Source organism: Xiphophorus maculatus, chromosome 6 (assembly GCF_002775205.1).
Source record: "Xiphophorus maculatus strain JP 163 A chromosome 6, X_maculatus-5.0-male, whole genome shotgun sequence".
Classification (NCBI taxonomy): Eukaryota; Metazoa; Chordata; class Actinopteri; order Cyprinodontiformes; family Poeciliidae; genus Xiphophorus; species Xiphophorus maculatus.
The window spans coordinates 3,375,492-3,398,055 of NC_036448.1; the positions used below are offsets into that span (position 1 = coordinate 3,375,492).

At 42.6% G+C, this 22,564-nt stretch overlaps 3 protein-coding genes across 6 annotated transcripts; 2 read left to right on the plus strand and 1 right to left on the minus strand.

Annotated features, from left to right (window-relative positions):
- Positions 1-1,235: 1,235 nt before the first annotated feature.
- On the plus strand, positions 1,236-7,475 carry LOC102232876 (B-cell lymphoma 6 protein homolog). Of its 3 annotated transcripts, none has more exons than XM_023335997.1 (9): positions 1,236-1,297; positions 3,294-3,465; positions 3,546-3,767; positions 3,859-4,599; positions 4,685-4,803; positions 4,905-5,069; positions 5,152-5,282; positions 5,377-5,514; positions 6,051-7,475. In XM_023335997.1, exons 2-9 carry the CDS (start codon positions 3,305-3,307, stop codon positions 6,192-6,194), a joined length of 1,821 nt encoding a protein of 606 aa, XP_023191765.1. In that variant the 5' UTR covers positions 1,236-1,297; positions 3,294-3,304; the 3' UTR covers positions 6,195-7,475. The 3 variants fall into 3 exon arrangements, with proteins under 3 accessions (XP_023191765.1, XP_005802468.1, XP_023191766.1); XM_005802411.2 differs by lacking the exon at positions 1,236-1,297 and adding an exon at positions 1,345-2,690; XM_023335998.1 differs by lacking the exon at positions 1,236-1,297 and adding an exon at positions 1,345-2,293.
- Positions 7,476-9,711: 2,236 nt separating this feature from the next.
- Positions 9,712-17,405, minus strand: cmpk1 (cytidine/uridine monophosphate kinase 1). The gene is made up of 6 exons (XM_005802370.3): positions 17,159-17,405; positions 15,138-15,284; positions 12,982-13,134; positions 12,820-12,896; positions 12,498-12,594; positions 9,712-10,571 (listed from the first exon to the last, which is right to left on the minus strand). Exons 1-6 carry the CDS (start codon positions 17,291-17,293, stop codon positions 10,530-10,532), a joined length of 651 nt encoding a protein of 216 aa, XP_005802427.1. The 5' UTR covers positions 17,294-17,405; the 3' UTR covers positions 9,712-10,529.
- Positions 17,406-17,514: 109 nt separating this feature from the next.
- Positions 17,515-21,273, plus strand: LOC102222523 (protein FAM78B-like). 2 transcript variants are annotated; one of them, XM_023335906.1, is made up of 4 exons: positions 17,515-17,674; positions 17,836-18,724; positions 18,813-19,092; positions 19,750-21,273. In XM_023335906.1, exons 2-4 carry the CDS (start codon positions 18,390-18,392, stop codon positions 19,990-19,992), a joined length of 858 nt encoding a protein of 285 aa, XP_023191674.1. In that variant the 5' UTR covers positions 17,515-17,674; positions 17,836-18,389; the 3' UTR covers positions 19,993-21,273. The 2 variants fall into 2 exon arrangements, with proteins under 2 accessions (XP_023191674.1, XP_005802428.1); XM_005802371.2 differs by having other exon boundaries at positions 17,515-18,724.
- Positions 21,274-22,564: the final 1,291 nt, after the last annotated feature.

The following is a 22,564-nucleotide window of genomic DNA, read 5'->3' on the forward strand; positions in this document are numbered from 1 at the left end:
CAACAATTTATGTAACAGATTAAAATTCACCGTAAATTCAATAAGCGATCTGCTTTTAGTAAAAGGGAGACGGCCCAACAGAACAAGATCCAGCTGTACGAGGAGGAGATGAATCACCTGTTGTGGATTTAGGAGAGTCCAGCTAATAAGGAACCGGCCCAGACATCTAGGAATATTTCATATCTCATCTCCTTATCTTTGAAGCAGCCTGTTCCCAATGACTATTGCATCATATTTATATCTGCCATAAATAAACATCATGAAACTTATCAAGGACTTAGTCACAAATATCCAGTTCCTTATAGAATGTATACTACATATATTCCTATTATTATTATTTTTTGCAGTAGTTACTATTATTATTATTATGTAACTATATTATTATATTATTCGTAGTTATTATTATTGTTATTATTATTAGACACTACATGTCATGATTTGGGTGGTTATTTTTTCCTGGGTGTCTTTGTGTTGTGGAAGGAAACTAGAAGATCGAGCATTCAGTTTCCCGGCATGCATTATGATGTACTCATGTTTTCAGCTAGGTTAGGGCGTGTTAGGTCAATAAGAAATTACACGCAAGTAATATATCATTTTCCAGAACATGTCTGATGACGCTACATAAACATATGCGAGACGTGAAACAAGCTTTGACAGATAAACATGGTTGGTCTGAAGGGTCGTTTCTCTGCTCCGGCGGAGACATTAGTCCGTTCACACGTGTGAAGTTGCGGCAGATGACGCTGTCGTCGTTTCCCCCTTTGGGGAAACAAGGATATCAATTTTTCGACTTGAATTAGCAGCGTGTGTCTGGGAAAAAGTGAAAAAAACAAACCAACAAATAAACACGCCGACATCACATTACTCATTTTGGGAAAATGAGCGGCTGACTTTCCAGCAATTTTCATAGGACGCTGGGCGATAGACAGACAACGCACAGTCCGGTTCCCCACAGTATTTATAACTTGGTCAGCTGACCTTGCACTTGGACGCAACCACTACGCGGGGAGAGTTGGAAATATTAAAAACCTATTCATTTAAGTTTATAGAGTTGACATATCTCACAGTAAACACCATAAAACACCTAAGAGAAAGCGTGTCTGTGACATGCACATGTAGTGTTTGCATAAAGTGCTTTTAATGCAGTTTTAGGGGATGTACGGCGGAGAGAGCCTCCCCCGCCCCGCGCATAATGGCTCAGCCTTCTGTTGAAATTCCGAGAATTGAGCCGCTGTGTTTCTTAGAACTGGATTCTCAGAACTGGTGATGCTCAGAGTTTCGAGGAAACTTTTATAAGGTGACTTTTTTTTCCCTCTCTCTCTCTCTTCCTATTTTCTCAGAAGTGTAGGGAAGCAGCACAGGCTTGTGCAGCCGCTCCAGCTGCTGTCGAGCTGGAGATTTTTATTTATTTAGTGTATTTTGTGAACATTTAAGCTGAGAGCGAACTGACATATGTGAACTGTGGTGGTTATTTTTGACAGCCGGAGTCATGTTGCGCTGTTTTAAACGGAAGCGCGGTGTTGGGACCGTGTTTTTCTTCATTAGACAGACTTATTCTGCTTCCGCTCAGTGTTTAGCAACTGCGGTGTTTTAGTAAACCTGTAAGCGCTGGATAATTTTCTAACTTGTAGCTTAACGTTCGCAAATATTATTTCACTCTTTTCAGTTTACTATTTCACAAGTTTAATGCCATGTTGGGTTTAGCTGTGGCGCAACAGTACCGGTCTGTCTGGTTCAGTCACTTCCAATTTCCTTTGCGCAGTTTCTTTTTTCGACGGCGAAAGTTTTTTTTTTTTTTTTTTATTCGACCCATTGTTGCTAAAGCGTTGTTTTTCGCCGTTTGTTTTGATAGTAGAACCAGCTGTAAAACACTTAACAGGACCCTGGACACATTCCAGGACGGTGCCAGCGCAGCTTTAACACTTCTATTTGCAAACTTGACAGGACTTTGCGCTGGCCTGCTCTCAAGCAGCCCGAAGTTGCCCTGTAACAACTAAACCACTCCTTGAACTCGACAAAATCTTTTTCGCATCGTGACGTGTGAGATTTAGTGTAGCAATTTTAAGGGGTTTAGGAACACGGTGGGTGATTGGTTAGCTGGGGGGGCGTGTGAGTGAATGTAAACTGGTTAAATCAGACGAGTTCCCCTGATGTGGGGGAACAGAAAACCTCTCCGTCCGCGCGCTGGCAGCTCCAGTCTGAGCAGGAAGGACGGAATGTGCTCGCGCGCTGCAGGCTGCCAGCGCGCGCTCTGCGCCAGTTCGTCTGCGAACATTGGAGAAACATGAGAAAGGTGTCCCGTAATAGCCCGGGAACATTGTAACAAACGTATTTATTTTCTTTTGGGGGGGGGGGATATCAAATTAATTCGAATTTATTTTTACCCACCTTAAAAACGAAAAATGTATTTCAAAACTATGTAGGGTGTGTAAATACAACCCTATTGATTAAGCCTGCAGGAGTTTAAAAGGGGGAAAAAAGCACATGTATGCACTAGGTAGATATATCGTGTTTACTATCCTGTCGTTAAGACCCAGTTGACGGGAAGCAGAGTTTCACATAGTTTGGTAAACATGTTTTTTTTCCGTTTACAATGGCGCCATCTGGTGTTGAAACGCAAGTGCAACACCTTCTAAGTTGTGTCGTTGTGAATGGCGGATTGTCAGTGGGGATGTGAAGGAAGTGCCAAGGTGACAGTCACTTATACAAATGTGCAAGCTGCTTTTTATTATAATATTTTCCATGCATACATTTCAGAAAGCTTTGAGTTGCAGTACTTAAATTGTTGCTAAATGTATCTTTTTTTTATGTTTTCCATTTTTGTCCTACTTAGTGCCTTTTTTAAATTTCCACCACTTACTAGCCCCGTCACACCCATACATTTCTTGTATTTTTAATACTTATAAATAATTTTATGCAATAATTTATGAGTGAAAATGACTAGCTGTAATGAGTTGCAGCATTGTTTTTAGTTTTTCTTTTATATCAATATATTTGTGTGCTTTGCAGTGCCTCTTTTAACTGACCCCATCCTCAAATATTACAGCTCCCCTCACCTCCACTGCATGAATAAGCTAACAAGTCTTTCAAAACACACTTTTATGTTGTCCAACATGATTAATAAACATTTATTCATATCTGGATTTATATAATTATTTCCTGGTTTCTATGACTTTTTTTATGTGTTGGATCTTGAGCTGAATTTATTTGCAAAAAATACAAAGACCTTACATTCAGTATTCACCGACCTCGCTTTGAATCTTTTATTTTTTATTTTTTGCACCTCTGCACAGATTGCGACAGCATGGCCACGACTGCAGATGGCTGCATTCAATTCACACGTCATGCAGGCGACGTCCTGCTCAACTTCAACCGCCTCCGCAGCAGGAACCTCCTGACCGATGTCACGGTGCAGGTGGACGGACAGATCTTTCATGCGCACAAGGCCATCTTGGTAGCCTGCAGGTGTGTGTTGGAGATGAAAGAGAGCACTTCACACCTCGTTGCAACTATTACCTGACAACTAATTGTTTTCAATCCTACAGTGGCTTCTTCTATTCTGTGTTCATGAAACCCGAGAACGCGAGCCTTAGTGCCATCAGCCTGGACCCCAAAGTGGACCCCAAAGGTTTCTCCCTCCTGCTGGACTTCATGTACACTTCCTTTCTGAACCTGAATGACTCTGTGGCCTTGACCACCCTGAACACAGCCATCTACCTACAGATGGAGCACGTTGCTGACACCTGCCACAGGTTTATCAAGTCCAGGTAATGCAGACTATCAAACTCAAAAATGGCATCCTGTTGTTTCTGTAAAAGCTGCAGAGATCGGGATTTTAATTTCGATTTGTTTCTGCAGACATCAGGCTCTGAATATGCAAATGGAAGAGGTGCAGAACAAGTCCTCGAATCTAGCAGAAGAAATCTCTGCTAAAAAGCTCGCTGAGGAAAAGGATCCAGACTTTAGAAATAACCTCTTACTGAGGTTGTCCCCTCAGGAGTGTGGGGGGTACGTCCCGAATGTTTTCAGGGGGATCAACACCACTGGTTCCTACCACGTGTACGGCGATCTGCACATCCCCGCTACGGTACTAGAAGGTTCTAATAAGATCGTCAACACCAGCATGGCCCAACCCTCCATTATCCGACCAGCAGAGGCTCACCGTAACCTCCAGTGTCCCGCCTCTCCCGTGGAGGGCCACAACACCCAGCACCCACAAACCGGCTGTCTGAGACCTACCCTGAGCTACACCAAGGGGGTCATCTGCAGCCCGCAGAGCCCCCACAGATCCGACTGCCAGCCGAACTCGCCCACCGAGTCCAGCAGCAGCATTAACGCCAGAATGAGCCTGAAGCAGGCCTGCGATTCCCCCAGAGACGCCAAGGCCCGCAACTGGAAGAAGTACAAGTTCATTGTCCTGAACCAAACCCCTGACGAGAGCGGGAGGGAGACCCAGAGCAAAAGAGCTGAAGTGGAGTCCGCGTCGCGCTCTCTCAGCCCCGCCAGTAGTGAAGCAGCTGGCGGACATGACAAGATCCAACCAGAAAAGGGAGCCAGCAATCACAGAGAGGAAATGAGTGAACTCAGCTGCAGCAGCAGGTACAACTGGTAGAACTCATGATGAATCAGCACTAATTGGGGATCTCTTAATGATAACTAACAGAAATGCACTCCTTGGTTGTAGGTTCTCCTCCTCTAGCTGCGATAGCCCTCAGCGCATGGAGACCAGCCACCTCACTCCAACCTCTTACAGCAGCGACGAAGCCACAAAAATGTGCTCAGATTATTCACCCTCTAGCTGTGGTGAGTACCACACCACCAACCATCAGACTGTGATATTATTTTGCTGACTGAAAGTCATTCAATTTAAGCTGTTTTCTCTTTCTTTTTCTTTAAATTGGCAGAAGATAACTTCTTCTGCAACGGGTGTGACTCCAAGTTCTCGGAGGAAGACTCGCTGAAAGATCACATGGGTCAGGTCCACAGCGACAAGCCATACAAGTGCGACTGCTGCCAGGCCGCCTTCCGCTACAAAGGCAACCTGGCCAGCCATAAGACAGTTCACACCGGTGAGTGCTTTTTACGGTCAGCTGTAGCTCTTTGATGCAGCCACGCTTGTTCCTCGCTCAACCTGTCCGCGTCTACTTCCAGGTGCAAAGCCGTACCACTGCAACATCTGCGGGGCTCAGTTCAACCGTCCGGCCAACCTCAAGACTCACACGCGGATTCACTCTGGAGAAAAGCCATACAAGTGCGAGACGTGCGGTTCTAGGTTTGTGCAGGTGAGAAGATCAAGAAGCGCCGACCTTTGAAATCATTTTAAGACGGCCGCCTATGTTTCAGTCCGGTCACCGTTTCTGTCTCTTGCCTAACCAGGTCGCCCACCTCCGCGCCCACGTGTTGATCCACACGGGAGAGAAACCGTACCCCTGTGAGATCTGCGGAACGCACTTCCGCCACCTTCAGACGCTCAAGAGCCACATGCGCATCCACACGGGAGAGAAGCCTTATCATGTAATCCTATTATCCATCACTTGTTCTCAATGACAGGAGGACTATCAGTTCACCCTGTGTGATCCTTGAGTAGTTCTAAAGACATAAAAGAAAATATAAAAGCCCAACATGAAGTCATAATTACAAGCTTTAACGTTATAATTATGATAACAAAAGTAATAATTTTGAGAGTCAGTCATAATTATGAGAAAGAAAGTTATAATTTTGACATTCAAAATCAATCTTAAGATCGAAAGTCAGTCTCAATTTTGATATAGTCATTACTTCAAAATTAGAGTTTTGACATTCAGAGTCATGATTATGAGAATAAAAGTCATAATTATGAGACATTGAATCTCATGATTATGACTTTGAAAGCCAAAATCTTGACTATGAATCCCATAATTATAACTTTATATCTCATAAGTATGACTTTAAATCTTAAAACTTTCTATTGGGCTTTTATTTTTTTTTTTTTTATGGTTAAAAGGTTCTTCATGCCATAGTTTAATGCACCATTTCTGACAGTGCATTTTTTTATTGTGTTCTTTCTGCAGTGTGAAAAATGTGACCTCCACTTCAGACACAAGAGTCAGCTCAGGCTTCATCTCCGACAGAAACACGGCGCCGTTACAAACACCAAGGCTCAGTACCGCAGGTCTCCCGGCAACATGGTCGCCGGCCCGGTGAACTCCTCCTGAGTTAGCCGCCGGCCACTGCTTACGGACTAAGTCAAAAAAAAATACAGAGCGGACGCTCAAGTGTAATATCTGCCTTTTTTTTTTTTTTCGGGCTTACACACGTTGCACGTATCCACGTGTGAGAGACGCTAGTCTGCGCTTTTATTTTGAATGTCCCAACAACAGAATGTACGTCTTGAATGTGAATCTGAGTGGGTATTTCTCCATTTTGCAAATACCTCGACAGAATGTCAGCCCTCTTTGTCGCTCGATTATTGAATCACTGTTACACTTTGGTTTTAGATGAGGTATGAACCTGCCCAGTAATTGGTCTGATGCAGTCATGATGCCGATTTAAACTTTTCTTTCATAAAGCTCTTTGTGTAAATAAGATATATATATATATATATATATATATATTATATATTTTCAGATAGCTACTATTTGCTGGCAGAGTGTGAATATAGTATTAACATTTGGTACATTTTTTCCTCATGGAGTGGCTTGACTGTCAGTCATGCTGTGGGCTTTTTATTTTTGCTGTGTCATAGATTGTGGAACATGCTGTAATATTTACAGACTGTCATTTGTTTTAAAACTCGCTACTTTTTGTACATATTGAATATTTTTTCACAGATTTTTTTTTTTTGAGCTTGGTGTCTTGCACATGCCCATGATGTTGTAATATATCTGTGTTCATACATTAGCTCGAGTATTTCTACTTTAAATGTTCTCAACGGCTCCTTAAACCCTGTTCCCGGCACTTTTATATTCTTGTTTATTTTTGTAAATGTGATTCTTTCTCTAATATTTGGTGCTGCAGCAATCCATTTCCCCCTAAGGGATTTTTTCCCCCCCTTACTTAACCGTGCGCTTCGTAAAACACTCATCATATTTGGCAGATTTTCTGTGCCTTACATTTACATTTCTCTGTTGGCTTTTTCCACAGACTGACAATTATTTGTATTTTAATTGTGACCATCTGAAAGCTCTGGTACTTCACTGCTGTGTTTATAGTCAACATATAAACACAGCAGTGAAGTACCAAGTACCAAGGCATGTGTTTGCCTTGGTACTCGAGCTAATTAATGCATATGCATGTTAAGGTACCGTTGGTTTGGAAGCACCTCACCTGAAGGGTGAAGCTCTTTAATGTGCAGACACCAGGCCTCAAGCTAAAACACTCAGGAATATCAGTACTATGTAAGCAAATGTGTTTCTAATGGCAATTGAATATACATATGAAATATATTTATAAATATATTTATATATATGACAATAAAATGTGTATTGTGAAGCATACATGCATCACTCCTTCATTTTTGGGTGTTAAATTACCACTATGAGACTTAGTGACATATTTATAATGCCGAAACCTGACTACATTAAAATATGACTAAATGATGAAGTAAAGATGAGTAGACTTGTAAAACTAAAAAACAAACTCTATCACAACACATTTTCAGGGATGCAGACTGCTTCAAACCGTGTTAAACAGGAGCCTGGGCGGCCTACACAAAGCACTCAGTTTAACCCCATTTAAACTATAGGATTAGTTAAAAGTGAGATGGTGAGTCAACCGTTCTCGTCCAACATCAGTGTCTGACCTCACAAATATGTTTCCTGGAGAAAGGTCTGATATTCGCATTAAAAATATCCCTAAACATTGTGGGATAATAATTAGCATATTATTGCAAACATGCCGTATTTGATCATTTCACATCAGGATGAGTTCTGGTTCTCACAGACCTGTTAGTCTGTATTTAAGAAGCAACTCTATTCTACACTAAGGACCAGTATTTATTGCACCTGTACAGCACATTTTCCATCATTAAAAAGCTTTTCTTTTTTTTTTTCTTTTACATAATCACAACTATTACATGTATTTTTCATCCAGATTAATGGTGTGTAAAAACTAACTTCCAACTGGACGCTTCGAGCCCTCGGCATGTGTAAAGTTGGCAACGTTTTCTTTGTGTTTCACCAAGGAAAATTTCATCACCACTAAGCTTCTTTATAGTTTACTTAAAATGTCTTGACATGGACACCCAGGGTCACAAATACAGTTTAGTCAAGTTAAGGTACATTCAAAGAAAACTTTTGGTTTTCTACAAGGGAGGCCTCTGTCTTTGTACACATGTGTGCATGAATGAGTGACATATAGAAAAATGTCCATACAGACCTTATGAAGGCTTCATGGACGCTTCCCAGGTGTATTTCAGACTAGTCATCCTGACATGGCTTGGGTTAGCTCCGCCCACTGACGGTGATAAGGCCGACAGATAAATTCAGGATTCGCTGCAGCAGAAGACCATGTCATTAAACAGTGAAATACATTTCTGCTTGCTGTAAATTGCTGTTTTATTAATACATGTTATAACTACATGATTAGTATTAGAATCATCAAATCATTGCTTAGTTCACTTTTTCATACGACAGCTTTAATTGACTATATAGTTAGGCCTATTGAGTGAATTTTAAACCTGGTTATGAAGTTGTGTTTTCAGTACGCCTTTGACCGAAATGACTTGTTGAACTTGTTCCTCAGAATCTGGATTAGTTTGAGGCGTTTCTATGTTAAATGTCTGTCTTCTGATCTATAAATGACTAAAAACAACGATATACATATAAATAAAAACAAAACGATCTTAAAAAAAAACTTCAGAAATAGTAAAACTATTTTCACAAACAACATTTTGTCTTTTTTTTTGGTTCATAAACTCCGAAAACATGCATTTAAATATGGGATATTCCGCCCCCTGCTGGTTGATGATGTGATGTTTAAAACTTGAATAGATCTTTGCTATCAATAGCACACGCAGTGCTTTGAACAAGTATGTTCCCCTTCCAGGTCTCTTCAGTCTGTGCTTTATTTTCCTCTCCTCTAAAGGTTTGAGGTCATTAAGGAAATTTTTGGATCAAAGATAACATGAAAAAAATACAAAAAACAAATGGAACCATAAAGTCAAGTCAATTCAAAAATACTTCATTCATATCGCAGCAGGAAGTACATTGGGTGAAAATTTATTCGATGTGTGTAAAACTTTGTCAATATAACGTTAATGTCGAAAAAATGGTCCAATGTCGCTTCCATTCAATTAAAAAACGAATTAAAATCACACAGAATAAGTTTGTGATAGGTCATTAAAAAATGCTCACGCACCTTCGAGCAGTGGCTGCATCCGGTTGTTGATCATGTGACTCATGCGACGAGAACGTTTCTTTTCCTTTGCAGTTTGGCGAAAAAAAAACAATTTATATAAAGCCAAAAAAAAAACAACAAAAAAAACCCACCTTATCCAAGTGAAAAATGTGTTTTTAGTGTAATAATTTTTTTTTCTTCAACATTTGCATGTTTTTATTGAGCCAATTTATTTTCAAAAAGTCAAATTGCACAGACTTGCTCAATGGAAACACAGCTGTCTACACATTGTGTTGGATTTTGACTCTGTGTTGATATTAACATATGTAGTGATGTGTGCTGGGTGTGGCTAATGAAACAGGATTCAACACAGCTCACAGTTGACTTTGATAGGTATTCTGGATAAAAATAAATTTAATAACTCAAAATGTTATGATAAACAGTAAACTATATATTGGTTATGATATTTGGAATCATAACCAATATATCACCAAAACAAAACCCCTCAATGTTTTGTTTTCACTTTCCATCTTTATGAATCCTCCTCAAACACATCATACAAAAAAATGTTCCTTTTCATCTACATATTTATTTCAACTTGTCCCAGATGTTATTTCCTCAATGAAGTGCATCAAAATGTTCTGCTAAAGACACGTCTCACTCTTCCCACCTTTCCCCCCCAACCAGACGCTGGATGCTTCCACGTGGAGCAGCCGCTGTCCAAACATGACACAGATGTAGAACTGAATTCAATGAGATGCCTGAAAGGTTATTGGCAGATCGATGAAGAGTCTACTCGGTCCTTGTCGCCAGGTCACATGACAGTTTGGTCTGAAGCATCACAGCTCCTTTTCACGACATGATACTGTGAAGACATTAGTGCTAAGTACCATGTTGATGATAGCGTTCAGCGTCTTTGATAAAATTATAAGCGTCTCGAGAGGAGAAGCGCTGAACGGGTCGATGGCGAGTAGCTGCTGGGCATCTCCTCCCGTCCCCTGGCCCCCAGGACCCGACACCCAACTCCATCACTTGAACCACCGCACGTCGTGTTCGCGCGAACAGCGTGGCGTTTACAAAAAGACATGGAAATCAAATGGAAAACGAACATAAAAACTCATCTGGAAGGACATAGAAATGCATTAAAGTAGTATCGCAGTGGATAAAAAGAAACTTAAAAAGATAAATGAATGTTGCTGACAGCTGGGAGGAACTCAAGCTTCTTTGTCCAGGATGGCTTTCACATCAGCAAACACCTGGAGGGACAGGAAACAAAAGGGCGGGGCTTAGTTTCACTCTGGGGTTCAAAAAAAAAAAAAAAAAGAAAAACAAACATCGTCTCCATTCATTCCAATTCAGCATTTCCACATTTTGGTCACGTTACAACAGCAAACTTTAAGTGGAAGTGGAAGATTAATGATGCGTGATTTTCTAATTTGGTTTACTGTACATGTAAAAATCTGAAAAATGTGGCATGCCTCTAAATCTGGGTTCCTCAAAACTGTTCCAGGTTGAGGACCATTTAACAAACACTCACGGACCACCTAACTGGAAAATACCCCCACAATAACAACATCTTAATAAATACAACCTGAAATTACAATTTTAGTCTCAAGTCACTTATTGTTGTCTCTGTTCATCCTAATGAGAAAGTTGATGCTGTTTAGAAGACGGCCACGACAAACCATGAACAAGTTGACTCGGGGAGTTTTGAGTTATTTACAGACTCTGGAGGTGGGGATATCCAATGACAGCAAATCAAAACACAAAGTTGTTCTTTACTACAGCTGCTGTGTGCATTAAGAACATTTAGTGCAGGGGTCTCAAACTCCAGTCCTCGAGGGCCACAGTCCTGCAGTTTTTAGATGTGCCACAGGTACAAAACACTGGAATGAAATGGCTTAATTACCTCCTGCTTGTGTAGATCAGTTCTCCACAGCCTTAAAGACCTAATTATTCTGTTCAGGTGTGGTGCAGCAGAGGCACATCTAAAAGTTGCAGGACTGCGGCCCTCGAGGACTGGAGTTTGAGACCCCTGATTTAGGGTATTTGTAATTTAGAAGCATAACAAGACTTGAGTTGCACTGGCAGAAACAAAAATGACAAAAGTCGTTGATGTGTGAGCAGAGCACCATCAACAAGCCAAGTTGTAATAAACAAAGAACAGTCCTCATTAACCGAGCCTGGAGTCCTACAGTTCATGGCAAAGAACCGTTCAAAAGAGTCGAATCACAAGTGAACAACACGTCAACACTGACAGAAGATATCACTTGGCTTCTTCTGGTCATATAACTAATCCTGTTATTGCTTTCCTTCCACCAGTGTCTTCAGTTTTTCTTTTTGAGTGATACAATTTTATTCATTATCATTTTTAAAAAACAGTCTTTTGTTAAGCTAACTTTGAGCTTAACAAAAGATTAAGCTCAAATTTTAATCTTGAGCTTACGATTTGAGCTCTAGTCACGGTAAATAAACAGTTGCTTACATGCGGTAGCTTGCGGGCCACTAGGGGGCGCCCGCGGACCACGGTTAGAGAAAGACAGTTCTGAATTAAAACCCAAAGGGCTTCAGATGTCACCTGACTGAGATGGTTGTTAAAGAACCAGCATGATGGAGACAGCGGACAGGTTCTGTTCTTTTCACTACAAAACAAAACAAAATAAAATCATATCTAAAATTATGACGAGTTTGGATAGCATTAATCAGAGAAGCAGGAGAGAGGGACATGGTAACTGTGAAAGAGCTGCAGAGGAGTATTTATTGATTTAAAGGATAACCGTCTGTGATGCAGCACCTCATTGCCGAGAGCGTCCTTAGAAAACATCCGTTTAGTCAAGAACTCCACAAATCTGGCCTTTATGAAGGTACAGAAAGAAGAAACCTGTAAAAAGTTTTGTTTGATGCTCACAATACAAAGGCATGCCGCACTTTTCAGATTTTTATTTGCGGAAAATGTTGAAAACCTTGAATCAGTTCCCTTCATGTCGTCTCCTTCCTTAAACAATGTCCCAAGTATTTTGTCAAAAGGAAAAAATGCTCTTGTCAAAAAAAAAAACAACTTCAGCTCATTATTGTAGCAAAGTGACAGTCAAAAAAGACAAAACGTGGAAATGTTTCAGCGGGCTTTAAGAATGGCAAAACAGAAAAGTGACGAGCCGTATCGAGGCGCGGTGTTTCCTCACCTCGTCCACGGAGCGGGAGGCGTCGATGGTGCGCACCTTGCCATGTTTCTGGTATTGCTCGATGATTGGTCGCGTAGAGTTCAGGTAGGTTTGGATTCTGCGTAAGAACAAGAAGAAGAAGAAGAAGAAACGGCAGCTGGTAATTGGGGTCAGGCCGCAAAGGGGACTCGAACGAGACGTAAATCAGGCCAGCGACAGACGCAGGTATCCAGTCGGCCAGTTAAATAGGCCAGAGCAATCAGACATGCTGGATTTTAGTTGGACTTCTTCACACAGAAACCAATCAAACAAGCATGCATTCAGCACTCAGCAGACGTCTCACCTTTTCTCCAGGCTCTCTCTGTTGTCATCTGTCCGTCCGCTGCTCTTCCCTCTTTCTAAACATCTGTCGATGCAAACCTGTGCACATATCACATCTTCATATTTTATGTGTTGGACTAAAATAAGCCGGATGTGGGTTCAGATGCCCCGTTCGGTGGCGTACCTCGTTGCTGCAGTCAAAGAAAAGCACAAACTTGACGTCTGCTTTGCCGTCCATAACCCGGTTCCAGCCCTGCAGGTTGTCCTCGTTACGAGGGAAGCCATCGATTAGGAAATAGCTCTTGGTCTGGTCTTTGGTCATCGTCTCTACCATGGACTAAACGGGGGATAAAGCACAAAAATGGCAACAGCTGCACGTTACAAAATGTGCACAAAACTTTGTTGCAGAAACACAACTTTGCAATTGTGATGTTTCCATTAAATAAGAAACATGATTAAAATCCCAAGATTGCTTATGCAACAAGTCATTAAAAAACACGCCACCATCCTCCAGCTACTTCCTGTTGTTGTCTTCTTCATGGTTTGCGGCAGTGGTAACATTCAGTTGTTGATCATGTGACTCCTGTGACATGGAAAAAGTCTTTCCGATGCAGTTTTGTGAAATAAACCCATTTCGATATGGCCAAAATTAACGTGCTTTCACTGAGCAAATTGACTTTAAATGTTAAATTGTGCAATTATATGGTCAAAAGACACAGTTATAGACTTAGTTTGTGTAAATATTAATACATCTAGTACAGCATACAGTGATCAGGCCTGGGTTTTGGCTTTTAACATTATCACACAGGTTTGGGTTGGTTTGTGTAGCTTTTCCGAATGGAACAAATAAAATAATTCAAAATTGTACTATACATAGCAAAATGCATGTGGGTACCATAACCAAAATACGACGAATTAAGCTCATTTCTCTTTGAAATGTCAAATTTTGCGATTATATGGTGAATGCAAATGCAGCAGGTTTGCATGACTGGTACAAACAAAGTTGGAGCGGCTCACAGAGCAGCTGTGAAAACTTTCAGAACAGAACAACAGATGTCCACGAAAGAAGCAGAATAAATAACCTCTTGGCAACCCTGGAGCAGCTGCAGGAATGTTTATTGTGACACGCTGGCTTTCATTCATTGCACTAATAAAAAGAACATTTTGAAATAAACTCTGTTGAGTCATCTCCCCAACCTCCTTAAGGGCTTGAAATGTTTTGTGTTTTTTTTTCCAGATTGAGTCCGTCCGACTCAAACCGAGTGGAGTGCTCCGTCTGGCGGGCCGGCTCTGATTGGCTGAGCCTTCCTTTTCACCTAAACCGCTGTCAGTTTTCCATCTTCGCAGGTATGATGGTGGGTTAAAACCCATCTGCGATGCAGGTCTGAGCATGACAGGATGAGGGGAAGTTTGGAAGAACATCAACTTCTGTCATGCTGTTGAAGCGTACATCGCTTTTAATGCGCCACTGTGCTGAATGGTGCGTGAATACTGGGATCAGTGGTGTGAGTTTCACTCTATTCTGCTGCATCTCTCTTAGCATGACATAGTCATCTGGATTTTTGGAGTCTTACTGAAAGCCATATGTAGTTGTCTATTTTTTGAAATGTAATTTTGTAAAAAATTTGCTTTGTGTTTTTCTATCATTTGAAGCACTTTGGGATTTCTATCTTGAAAGGTGCTACATCAATAAAGTCTTACGTCAATAAAGTTTTACTCCATTGACCAGCCATACACATTTGTCTGTGGTCTGATGTATAACTAGGCAGTAAGAAGAAAAAAATAAAATAAAATAAAAATGTGCCTGAAAAAAGAAAATTAATTTTCATTTGAAAACCACTGAAAAAAGAAATGGGTCTCTGTGTCACAACGAATTTGTACCCCAGAGAAACAGTCAGAAGATCTTAGGAACTCTAATCAGCTCAATAAAAATTTAAATACATTTTTTTTAAAAGGCTTCAGTCACATTTATTTTAAAGGAACGTAAAGGGAGTACCACTAATTTCGCCACCACATTTTGAGATTAATCTAAAAAAAAAAACAACAACAGAAAAGCTTCAAAAGTTGAAAACTTTCAACTTCCTAAACTCAAGAGATTTTTGGCAGGAATGTACCTCTTTTGTTTAACTTTCTACAATGGCCCTAATATTCCGTCATAGTTCTTTCAGTCACACTAAATTAAAAAAAAAAGTGTTTTTCCTGCATTAATAAAACTGATCGACTAAAGATTAGCCTGGCCCTGACGAAGTTGTATGCAGAAGTTGTATGGTTCTGCATACAACTTCATCTAAGCTGAAGTTGTATGCAACTTGCATGCAGGACCTGGACCTGATGCGTTACCTGTCTGAGTAAGCTGATGGTGATCTCCACCGGGACGATTTTGCCTTCTTTGATATAGTTATCGATGAGCTGTCCAAACTCAGACCCTTCTCTACCTCGCTCTGCCCTCAGCAAATCTCCAGCTGACAAATGAGTGTAGTTGTAGGCCTGAAACACACACACAGACATACACACACACACACACACACACAGACATAGAGAAAACATTAGAATTTTCACATGATCAACTGATGCTCGGTGTTAAAACACAACGAATGCATCTATTTCTTGCTCCATTTTTATCCAAACAAACGATGAGTGCTTTATCAGACTGTAAGCGTGCAGCTTAGAAAAAGTCGGCTGTTTGTTCCCTGAATGAAAAGAGCTTCTGTCATTCAGGTCTGACTGCTGCTCTGGCAACGTGGCAGCCAACACCCAATCACGCTGGTTCAAAGTCTCCATCATAAACCCTTGCTACCAAACGTCTAGCATGTACGCCACTTGGGAATGCTTTTAGCAAGAAAGCAGTTTTACAGTTAAACACAAACAGTCGGAGGACAGGAAGAAAGATGCTAAGCTAACAGATGGGAACTGGTTTTTCTTCTATAACCGGTCTGTAAACAAAGTCCTCTTGAAGGTGATATGCTCGCGTTACTGAAAGTGGCTATGAGATTCTATAGAATATTTGGCCGCTTTTTAATTCACTTTACATTCCATTTTGAGGTTATTTTGGCGGAGAACAAAATTTGGATCAAATGAATTATTATCTTATAAATCCCAGCAATACAACACCTGAACTGAATGCTTGTAAAACAAGAGTGTGAAGGGGCTCGTGTGAGAACATCTGGAGAGGCAAAAGCCAACGAGGTGGATTAGCAGAGCCAGCCAAAAAGCGACGGTGCTGTCCAGGAGATGCTGCTATGGATGGAACACCGTCTCTGCTTCCCGGATACTGAGCCGTTGGCGTCTCAGGACAGCCGTCAGACCGTCATACAGCAACAGTCTTCAGTCAGAGGCCTCAACAGCTTCCTTCGGAAGACTGACTGCTACAGGAAATCCCTACACAGCATCACCAGTGCTTTTGAAGATATTTCCATGAAACGAGCTGCGACATTTGGGACAGATAAAGTGTTTTCAAACTGAATTGGGATTCGTGAGAGATAAACCGATCGACATCAATAATCTGTGAAACCGTGTCATGAAAGTTTAAATTCACTTTTCATTAACGTCATCAACCAGCATCTTCTTGTTCCTTCTGGATAATAACCACACAGCAGCAGCAGAGCCTCCGGACATCACTGAAGCAGAAAAACGTAAAAATAGCCACAGAGAAAGATTTCAAAACGGATTACCAAAGACAATTTTGACTCTAAAGCTCGCTAGTAGCTAGCCAGCCAATAAAGTAACCCCTCTACCTCGTGTGTTGATCTATTTTTGCCTATTTCAACAACTTCAACTGGTCACGTTTCACATTTCCATGAGAGAAAATACACTGAGAAGAGGCTAAAGCTTTAAGCTCGGTAAAGTGAACTCCATCTCGTCAGTAAGTCAATAGATGTTTGCTCAAACATGTATCTCTGTTTGATGAAGGGGATCCCACTGCCCTCCAGACTGGCTCTGGTTGTTACATAACCGCAGCTGAACCGACCAGGCGGTGGGAAGGAGCCAACATCCTGCCGGCTCTGTTTGCTCTGCGTCATGTTCGCTTCGCTCATCCATTCAGCTGTTTGCTCTGGATAAAACTGGCGCTCTACAGAAAACTCGTCTTGGTCTCATTGGCATCATTAAACGTGTCTTTCCCGCTTCCGGTGTGGCAGGTTCTGCTTGTTTATAAGCGCCATAGCATCAGAGCAAAAACGGAGCTAACTGGCTAGCTAACATGTATTTTTGGAGGACAAGCGGAAGCCGATAAATAAAGACATGGTTACTGCATCGTTAATAAAAAGGTAATAATGAGTCAAAGCACTCAGAGCTTCTCGTGTCACCTAGCTGCACCTTCGCAACGGAAGTCGCCAGATTTCATTGTCTTTCCTCCATCATACCTCCACTATTTTGGAGCACTGCGTCCCTTTGCCGGCGCCGGGCCCGCCCAGGACGAAGATAACCTTCGGCTTCATGATGTGCGACACCCGCTTCAACAAGCTCTGCGACGCGTTACCGAGCAAGCGGCCCAACATAAACCAGCACCGAGGGAGCGGGGAAGCGGCGCCGTGGTGACCGGTGAGTGCGTGTCAGTTGTGTCGGTCGGTGGAAGAACAGGAAGGCTTCCACTTCCGCTGTTGACTTCATCCACCAATGAGGTTTCCCCACACGGTGCGTGATGCAGAGTCGTGACCACGCCCTCCCAGTGCACTTGTTATTTTTTTCAATGCAGAGGTCGGGTGACGCCCCTCCCTCCATCCCTCTCTCTCTTTCTCTCTCTCTCTTCCTCCCTCCGCTGCCTCTACAGCATCAGCACCTCCAAACCGTACAAGACGACCAGCCGCTGGGAAGAGGATGCTCTCCCCTCCGTTATGATCCACAGCCTGGCGATGAGGCGGCTAACCGAGGGGCTGATGGTATGCTTTTATCACGTCCATTCCGCCTCGCTGCCTCCATTCATGATGCACCATTCATGGGTCTCCGCGGATGGAAGCACACTGCGAGGAAAGCATTAAAACATCCGCCGCTGGCTCCGCCTTTACGAGCTCGCCTTTTCGCATCTTCTGTTTCCATGTAGGTCAGAGCGATGAAGACCCCGATTTTGGCTTCCGAGGGCGCCGCGTGAATTTCGGGCAAATCCGAGGAAAGCCGAGCGAACAAAAGGCATCCCAGCCCTCATCCTCCTCCTCCTCCTCTGACGCACCTGGCTGCCCTGTCGCCACTTGACATGACAGCGCAGAGCCGGCAGCAGGGCAGCAGGATCAAGGGGCACCGACGTGCAGCCGGACGTGCGGACTCGACCAGGAGCGGGGGACGCTCGGCGGAGCGGAAGCAGCAGCCCAGGGGAGGCCGGATTGCAGTTTCTGGGGACGAGCGCCAAGGGCAGTGCGGCAGTCAGCAGACAGACCGGGGGGAGGAGGCTGCGGAGATCTGTGATATACTCTCCCCCGAAACCAGTCTCCACACCATCCTGGAGATATGATGGTTGATGTTTGTGTGCTTGATCTGTGGTGACTGTGGCACTCCCCAATCATCCTCTCCACTCTTCCTTCCCAACCAATCACTGGTGATGTGCAATTAAAAGCTTAGGTCTGCTCTCCAGGCACGGGTGGAGCCCTGAGGGGGGGACTGATGAGCATACTGCCCAGGCATCACTTGGTCCCTCCTTCTCTGTTTTTGCTCCTTCTGCTTGTCGCCTGCACTATGGGCTGCCTTCAAAGCATCGCCTGCAAGCCCCGCATCAGGCGGGAGAACATCGTGGTGTACGAGGTGTCTGCCTCCATTGACCAGTGTCCTACAATCATAGAGGAGAACTCACCGATTGTGCTCCGTTATAAGACACCCTACTTCAGGGCCTCAGCAGGAGTTGTGATGCCGCCTGTGCCCCGCAATGAGACCTGGGTGGTGGGCTGGATCCAAGCCTGTACCCAGATGGAGTTCTACAACACCTATGGTGATATTGGCATGTGAGGAGAAGACACCACCTGGCTTTTTATGTTGCATCTTCACTCAGGCAAAGTAAGTTTCACCTTTCTGTGTCCTGTCTTGGCGCAGGTCTAGCTGGGAGCTACCAGAGCTGCGAGAGGGCCGGGTGAAGGCCATCAGCGACTCGGATGGCGTCAGCTACCCTTGGTATGGCAACACCACGGAGACGGTGACCCTGACCGGCCCCACATCCAAACCATCTCGGCTGACGGTCAGCATGAATGACAACTTCTACCCCAGCGTGACCTGGGCAGTCCCCATTAGCAACAGCAACACCCCGATGCTGACCCACATCACCCGGGACCAGAGCTTCATCACCTGGCTGGTGGCCATGAACTCTGTCACCAAGGTAGGAGCTGACCGCAGAGAGCAAGCCGGCTGTCTGTTCTCACATCATTTTTGCTTCGGTTTCACGTGCGTCCATCAACATTTTTGTCTGAGCTGTTAATGCAGAACACTGGCTGTACATCCAGACTCTGTATTTCACACAGACAGGCTGTGATGGTATCAGCTCCTCTTGCACTTTTCTCTTTTGGTGTAAAGTTACAAATGACTGAATTATGGCCAATGGAAAGCCCCTGCAGTGGTCATTAAAACTCAGTCAGGCTGCAGCAGAAGATTTTAGTCAGGCCTGTTTTCTGTTGAGCTTGTTTAGCTTCTCTCTGGACAGATAAGCATAGTTTAAGACCAGCGGTGCTCAACTCCAGTCCTCAAGACTGCAACTTTCAGATGCATCCCTGCTCCCAGCCATTTAGTCAAAAGGCTCAATTCTTTCACCAGTTCAGCTCTGCAAAGACCTGGTAACGGTGAGTTCATTTGATCCAGCTGTGTTAGAGAAGGTATGCGTCTAAAAGTTGCAGGGTGTTAGCTCTCCAGGAGTCGAATTGGACACCCCTGTTCAAGACAAACAATCATGTAATAGATAACATAATGCAACTTCATCATAATTCCCATTATTGAAGGAGTATTCCTGCCATACCGAGTACATCCTTCTTGTCTTCTCTAGGAGCGCATTGTGTTGCAGACGGTGCGGTGGAGGATGCGGGTCGACATCGCCGTGGATCCGGACATGCCACTCGGATCCAGGGCCTCGCTTGTTGGTCGACCGTACCAGGAGCAGCCGCACATCCTCAACTACCAGGAGCCCATTCCTCCCAATGCTCTGGGAAGGCCGAACGCCAACGACGCCCAAGTGCTGATGTGGAGGCCGCGTAGAGGGGCACCGCTTGTGGTCATACCGCCAAAATAGGAGGGGCTGAAATCTCTGCACAGACAAAAGCATAGGTGCTCCCTTTAAGGAAAAAGGGAGGACAGAGTGGTCACAGTGCCCGCTGGTGTCCTTGCAGGTCCTAATCTCTAAAGGACTGAAGTGGACTGTTACCTTAAGCCAAAGCGAAGGTTGAATCTTGAATCTGACACAGCAGTCAGACGAAAACACCACAGTTTGTCCTCCAGGACCTTGAGCGACATCAAGGCTTGTTTAAACCCCGCCGCCCCCCGATAAGTTTTGAACTGCATATTTATCTCTGCCTGCATTTTAGCAAAGTACAAACCCAGTTTTTAGACGTACCGCAGAGGTATTAGTCAACAACAAGAACTGTATCCCGCATCCTTATGTAGACCTTATTGCATGAGAGTGAGGAGACTGGGAAAAAAAAGAAGAAGAAGAAGAAGAAAAAAAACTGTTCTTATAGAAGTTTAAGAGCAGCAGTTTGTTTTGTATAACTTGATACCTGAAGACATTTTGATTGACAAGTCAGCCAAAATACAATGTGGGCTGGTTTGACCTCGTCTGTGCCAACAAAGGCCTTTCAGCACACCCAGTACTGCTATTAAAGGATGTACTCAGATCAGTTCAAGGAATCTTAAGTATTATATGAGTCTTTTTAGGTTTAAGATTAAACCCATGCATCCATCAGATTGTATTGAGAGCACCCACGTGGAAGGGGAACTCTACTGCTACCGTTTTCACCAGAGTCCTCTAACACTTCTGGCATATTTTCGCCTCTTTCGTGCAGCTCATATATTGTATTTCAATGGGTGTCGGATGGCTTTAAAGATGAGCTGGATCTCTTCATGCGTTAAATAAATAAAGAAAACAAACAAACAATGCCAGACAAGCTTATAAGTACAGTGTAAATGAGTTGGAATACTGCCATAAGGCACACTGACACTTACTGTAGCTGGAGGTGTCCACCAACCAGAGTGGCACTAATAAAGTTATGTCACAGATAAAGTTAGTCCAGTAATGGATTGTATACGTATTCTTAATAGTTTTCTTGGTCTGGAATTAAACCAAGACTACTTCTAAGAAGTCACTCTTCTGCCCCCAGCCTCCTTGGCAGTCCTGTATGCGTAATATTTTTTATGAACATGAATTTAAGAAAAGAACATGCTTCAGAGACTTGCGACGTTTATTTACTACACATAAATGCTCGTGTCATTTTTATTTTTTTCTCTCCCCACTTCTCCACCTACATGGGGCAAACTGTATCAGATTTTGAGAAACAAATAAATGATAAAATGATGATTTATATATGTGACAATTTAAATAAAACTTGAAATGAATACATCCATGCATATTTACTCAAATGGGTCAATAATTTAAATGTCAAAATGAAATTTGAATTAGTTTTATGTTTCAATCGTATGCAAACATATGTAAGTCGTGCTTCATTTAATTGTGTCAGCAGCAGTGCAGCAACTGTCACTGAATTGTTAAATAGACAATGGCCTTTGATTGGTTGCCTGGAGAGCTGTGTAAGCCCCGCCCACTGACTTTGATTGGCAATTCATGAAGTGCTGCTGCATTAAACTGCATTTATCGAATATTAATTCAACTTTTGGCCTTTCATAATTCATCCTCCAGTAATCCACAGACATAACATGACATAATATTTTAATTGGTAGTCACAGTAAGACTTTATGTCAGAGCCAATTACATATTGCAAAAAAAAAAAGTTTCAATTTTACTTCCAGATAATTCAAGAATCATGTATCTAGGTAAAAATGTAGCTACAGTACTTTAAAGCTATATGCACACATTATTAAATGGGTTACAACAAGCATATAATAATACTGAATATGCTTATTTAATACCTTTAAAAGATGTAATTTTTTCAGATGCCATTATTTCAGAAATTCAAGCCAAAAATGTTAAGGTCTTAATATATAGATTCCTTTTGCAGAGTGGGATGTATTCTAAGTATTCTGTTCATTTTCGGTGATTATGGATTACAGCTACTGAAACCCTTCCGTTTCTCATTTTACAGGCCAAAATGTTTTGTTTTGAACATATTATAATCTACACGAATGAGAAAACCTGCCGACTAAAGGTAGCTGTCCAGCAGGAGCTCACCGAACAAGCTGACTGTTCACATGGTACTTTACTGAAGCATGTGTAATGTTTCCTGAACACCTCAGCAGAACCACAGTCTGATCGCCTCCCCTCACTCTACTGATGCACTAGTTCAATAATTAGGATATATTGTTATACTGTATCTTGTCTTATGTAACAGCTGATTTTTGTGGTTTTTGTTACAAGGACGTAAGCCATTATCATCAAAACAAACTGAAATTAAAGTTTGAAATTAAGGGTGCACTGATAAATCGGCTGGACGATAAACTGGCCCGATTTCTTTAATTTTGAGAGATCGCGATGGGCCGATATTTACATAAGTAATGGATCTTATCTAAGTCCGCAAAAGTCTGAAACTCAACTTCTGTCTTTTTTTGTGCTAACATGAGAGACGACTGACTGACAGACACGCCAACTTGATTACATTTGCACATGTGTGGTTAACAACAGTTACCCCACTGTT

What these genes read in the sequence shown, in the direction of transcription:
- LOC102232876 (XM_023335997.1), top strand. Translation starts at nt 3,305, where the DNA reads ATGGCCACGACTGCAGATGGCTGCATTCAATTCACACGTCATGCAGGC. An exon ending in CCATAAGACAGTTCACACCG is followed by an intron (nt 5,070 to 5,151) that starts GTGAGTGCTTTT and finishes GTCTACTTCCAG; the next exon opens with GTGCAAAGCCGTACCACTGC. An exon ending in GCGGTTCTAGGTTTGTGCAG is followed by an intron (nt 5,283 to 5,376) that starts GTGAGAAGATCA and finishes TTGCCTAACCAG; the next exon opens with GTCGCCCACCTCCGCGCCCA.
- cmpk1 (XM_005802370.3), bottom strand. Translation starts at nt 17,293, where the DNA reads ATGTTGGGCCGCTTGCTCGGTAACGCGTCGCAGAGCTTGTTGAAGCGG. An exon ending in AGTGCTCCAAAATAGTGGAG is followed by an intron (nt 15,285 to 17,158) that starts GTATGATGGAGG and finishes TGTGTGTTTCAG; the next exon opens with GCCTACAACTACACTCATTT. An exon ending in CCATCAGCTTACTCAGACAG is followed by an intron (nt 13,135 to 15,137) that starts GTAACGCATCAG and finishes TCCCCCGTTTAG; the next exon opens with TCCATGGTAGAGACGATGAC.
- LOC102222523 (XM_005802371.2), top strand. Translation starts at nt 18,390, where the DNA reads ATGAGCATACTGCCCAGGCATCACTTGGTCCCTCCTTCTCTGTTTTTG. An exon ending in ACCTATGGTGATATTGGCAT is followed by an intron (nt 18,725 to 18,812) that starts GTGAGGAGAAGA and finishes GTCTTGGCGCAG; the next exon opens with GTCTAGCTGGGAGCTACCAG. An exon ending in CCATGAACTCTGTCACCAAG is followed by an intron (nt 19,093 to 19,749) that starts GTAGGAGCTGAC and finishes TGTCTTCTCTAG; the next exon opens with GAGCGCATTGTGTTGCAGAC.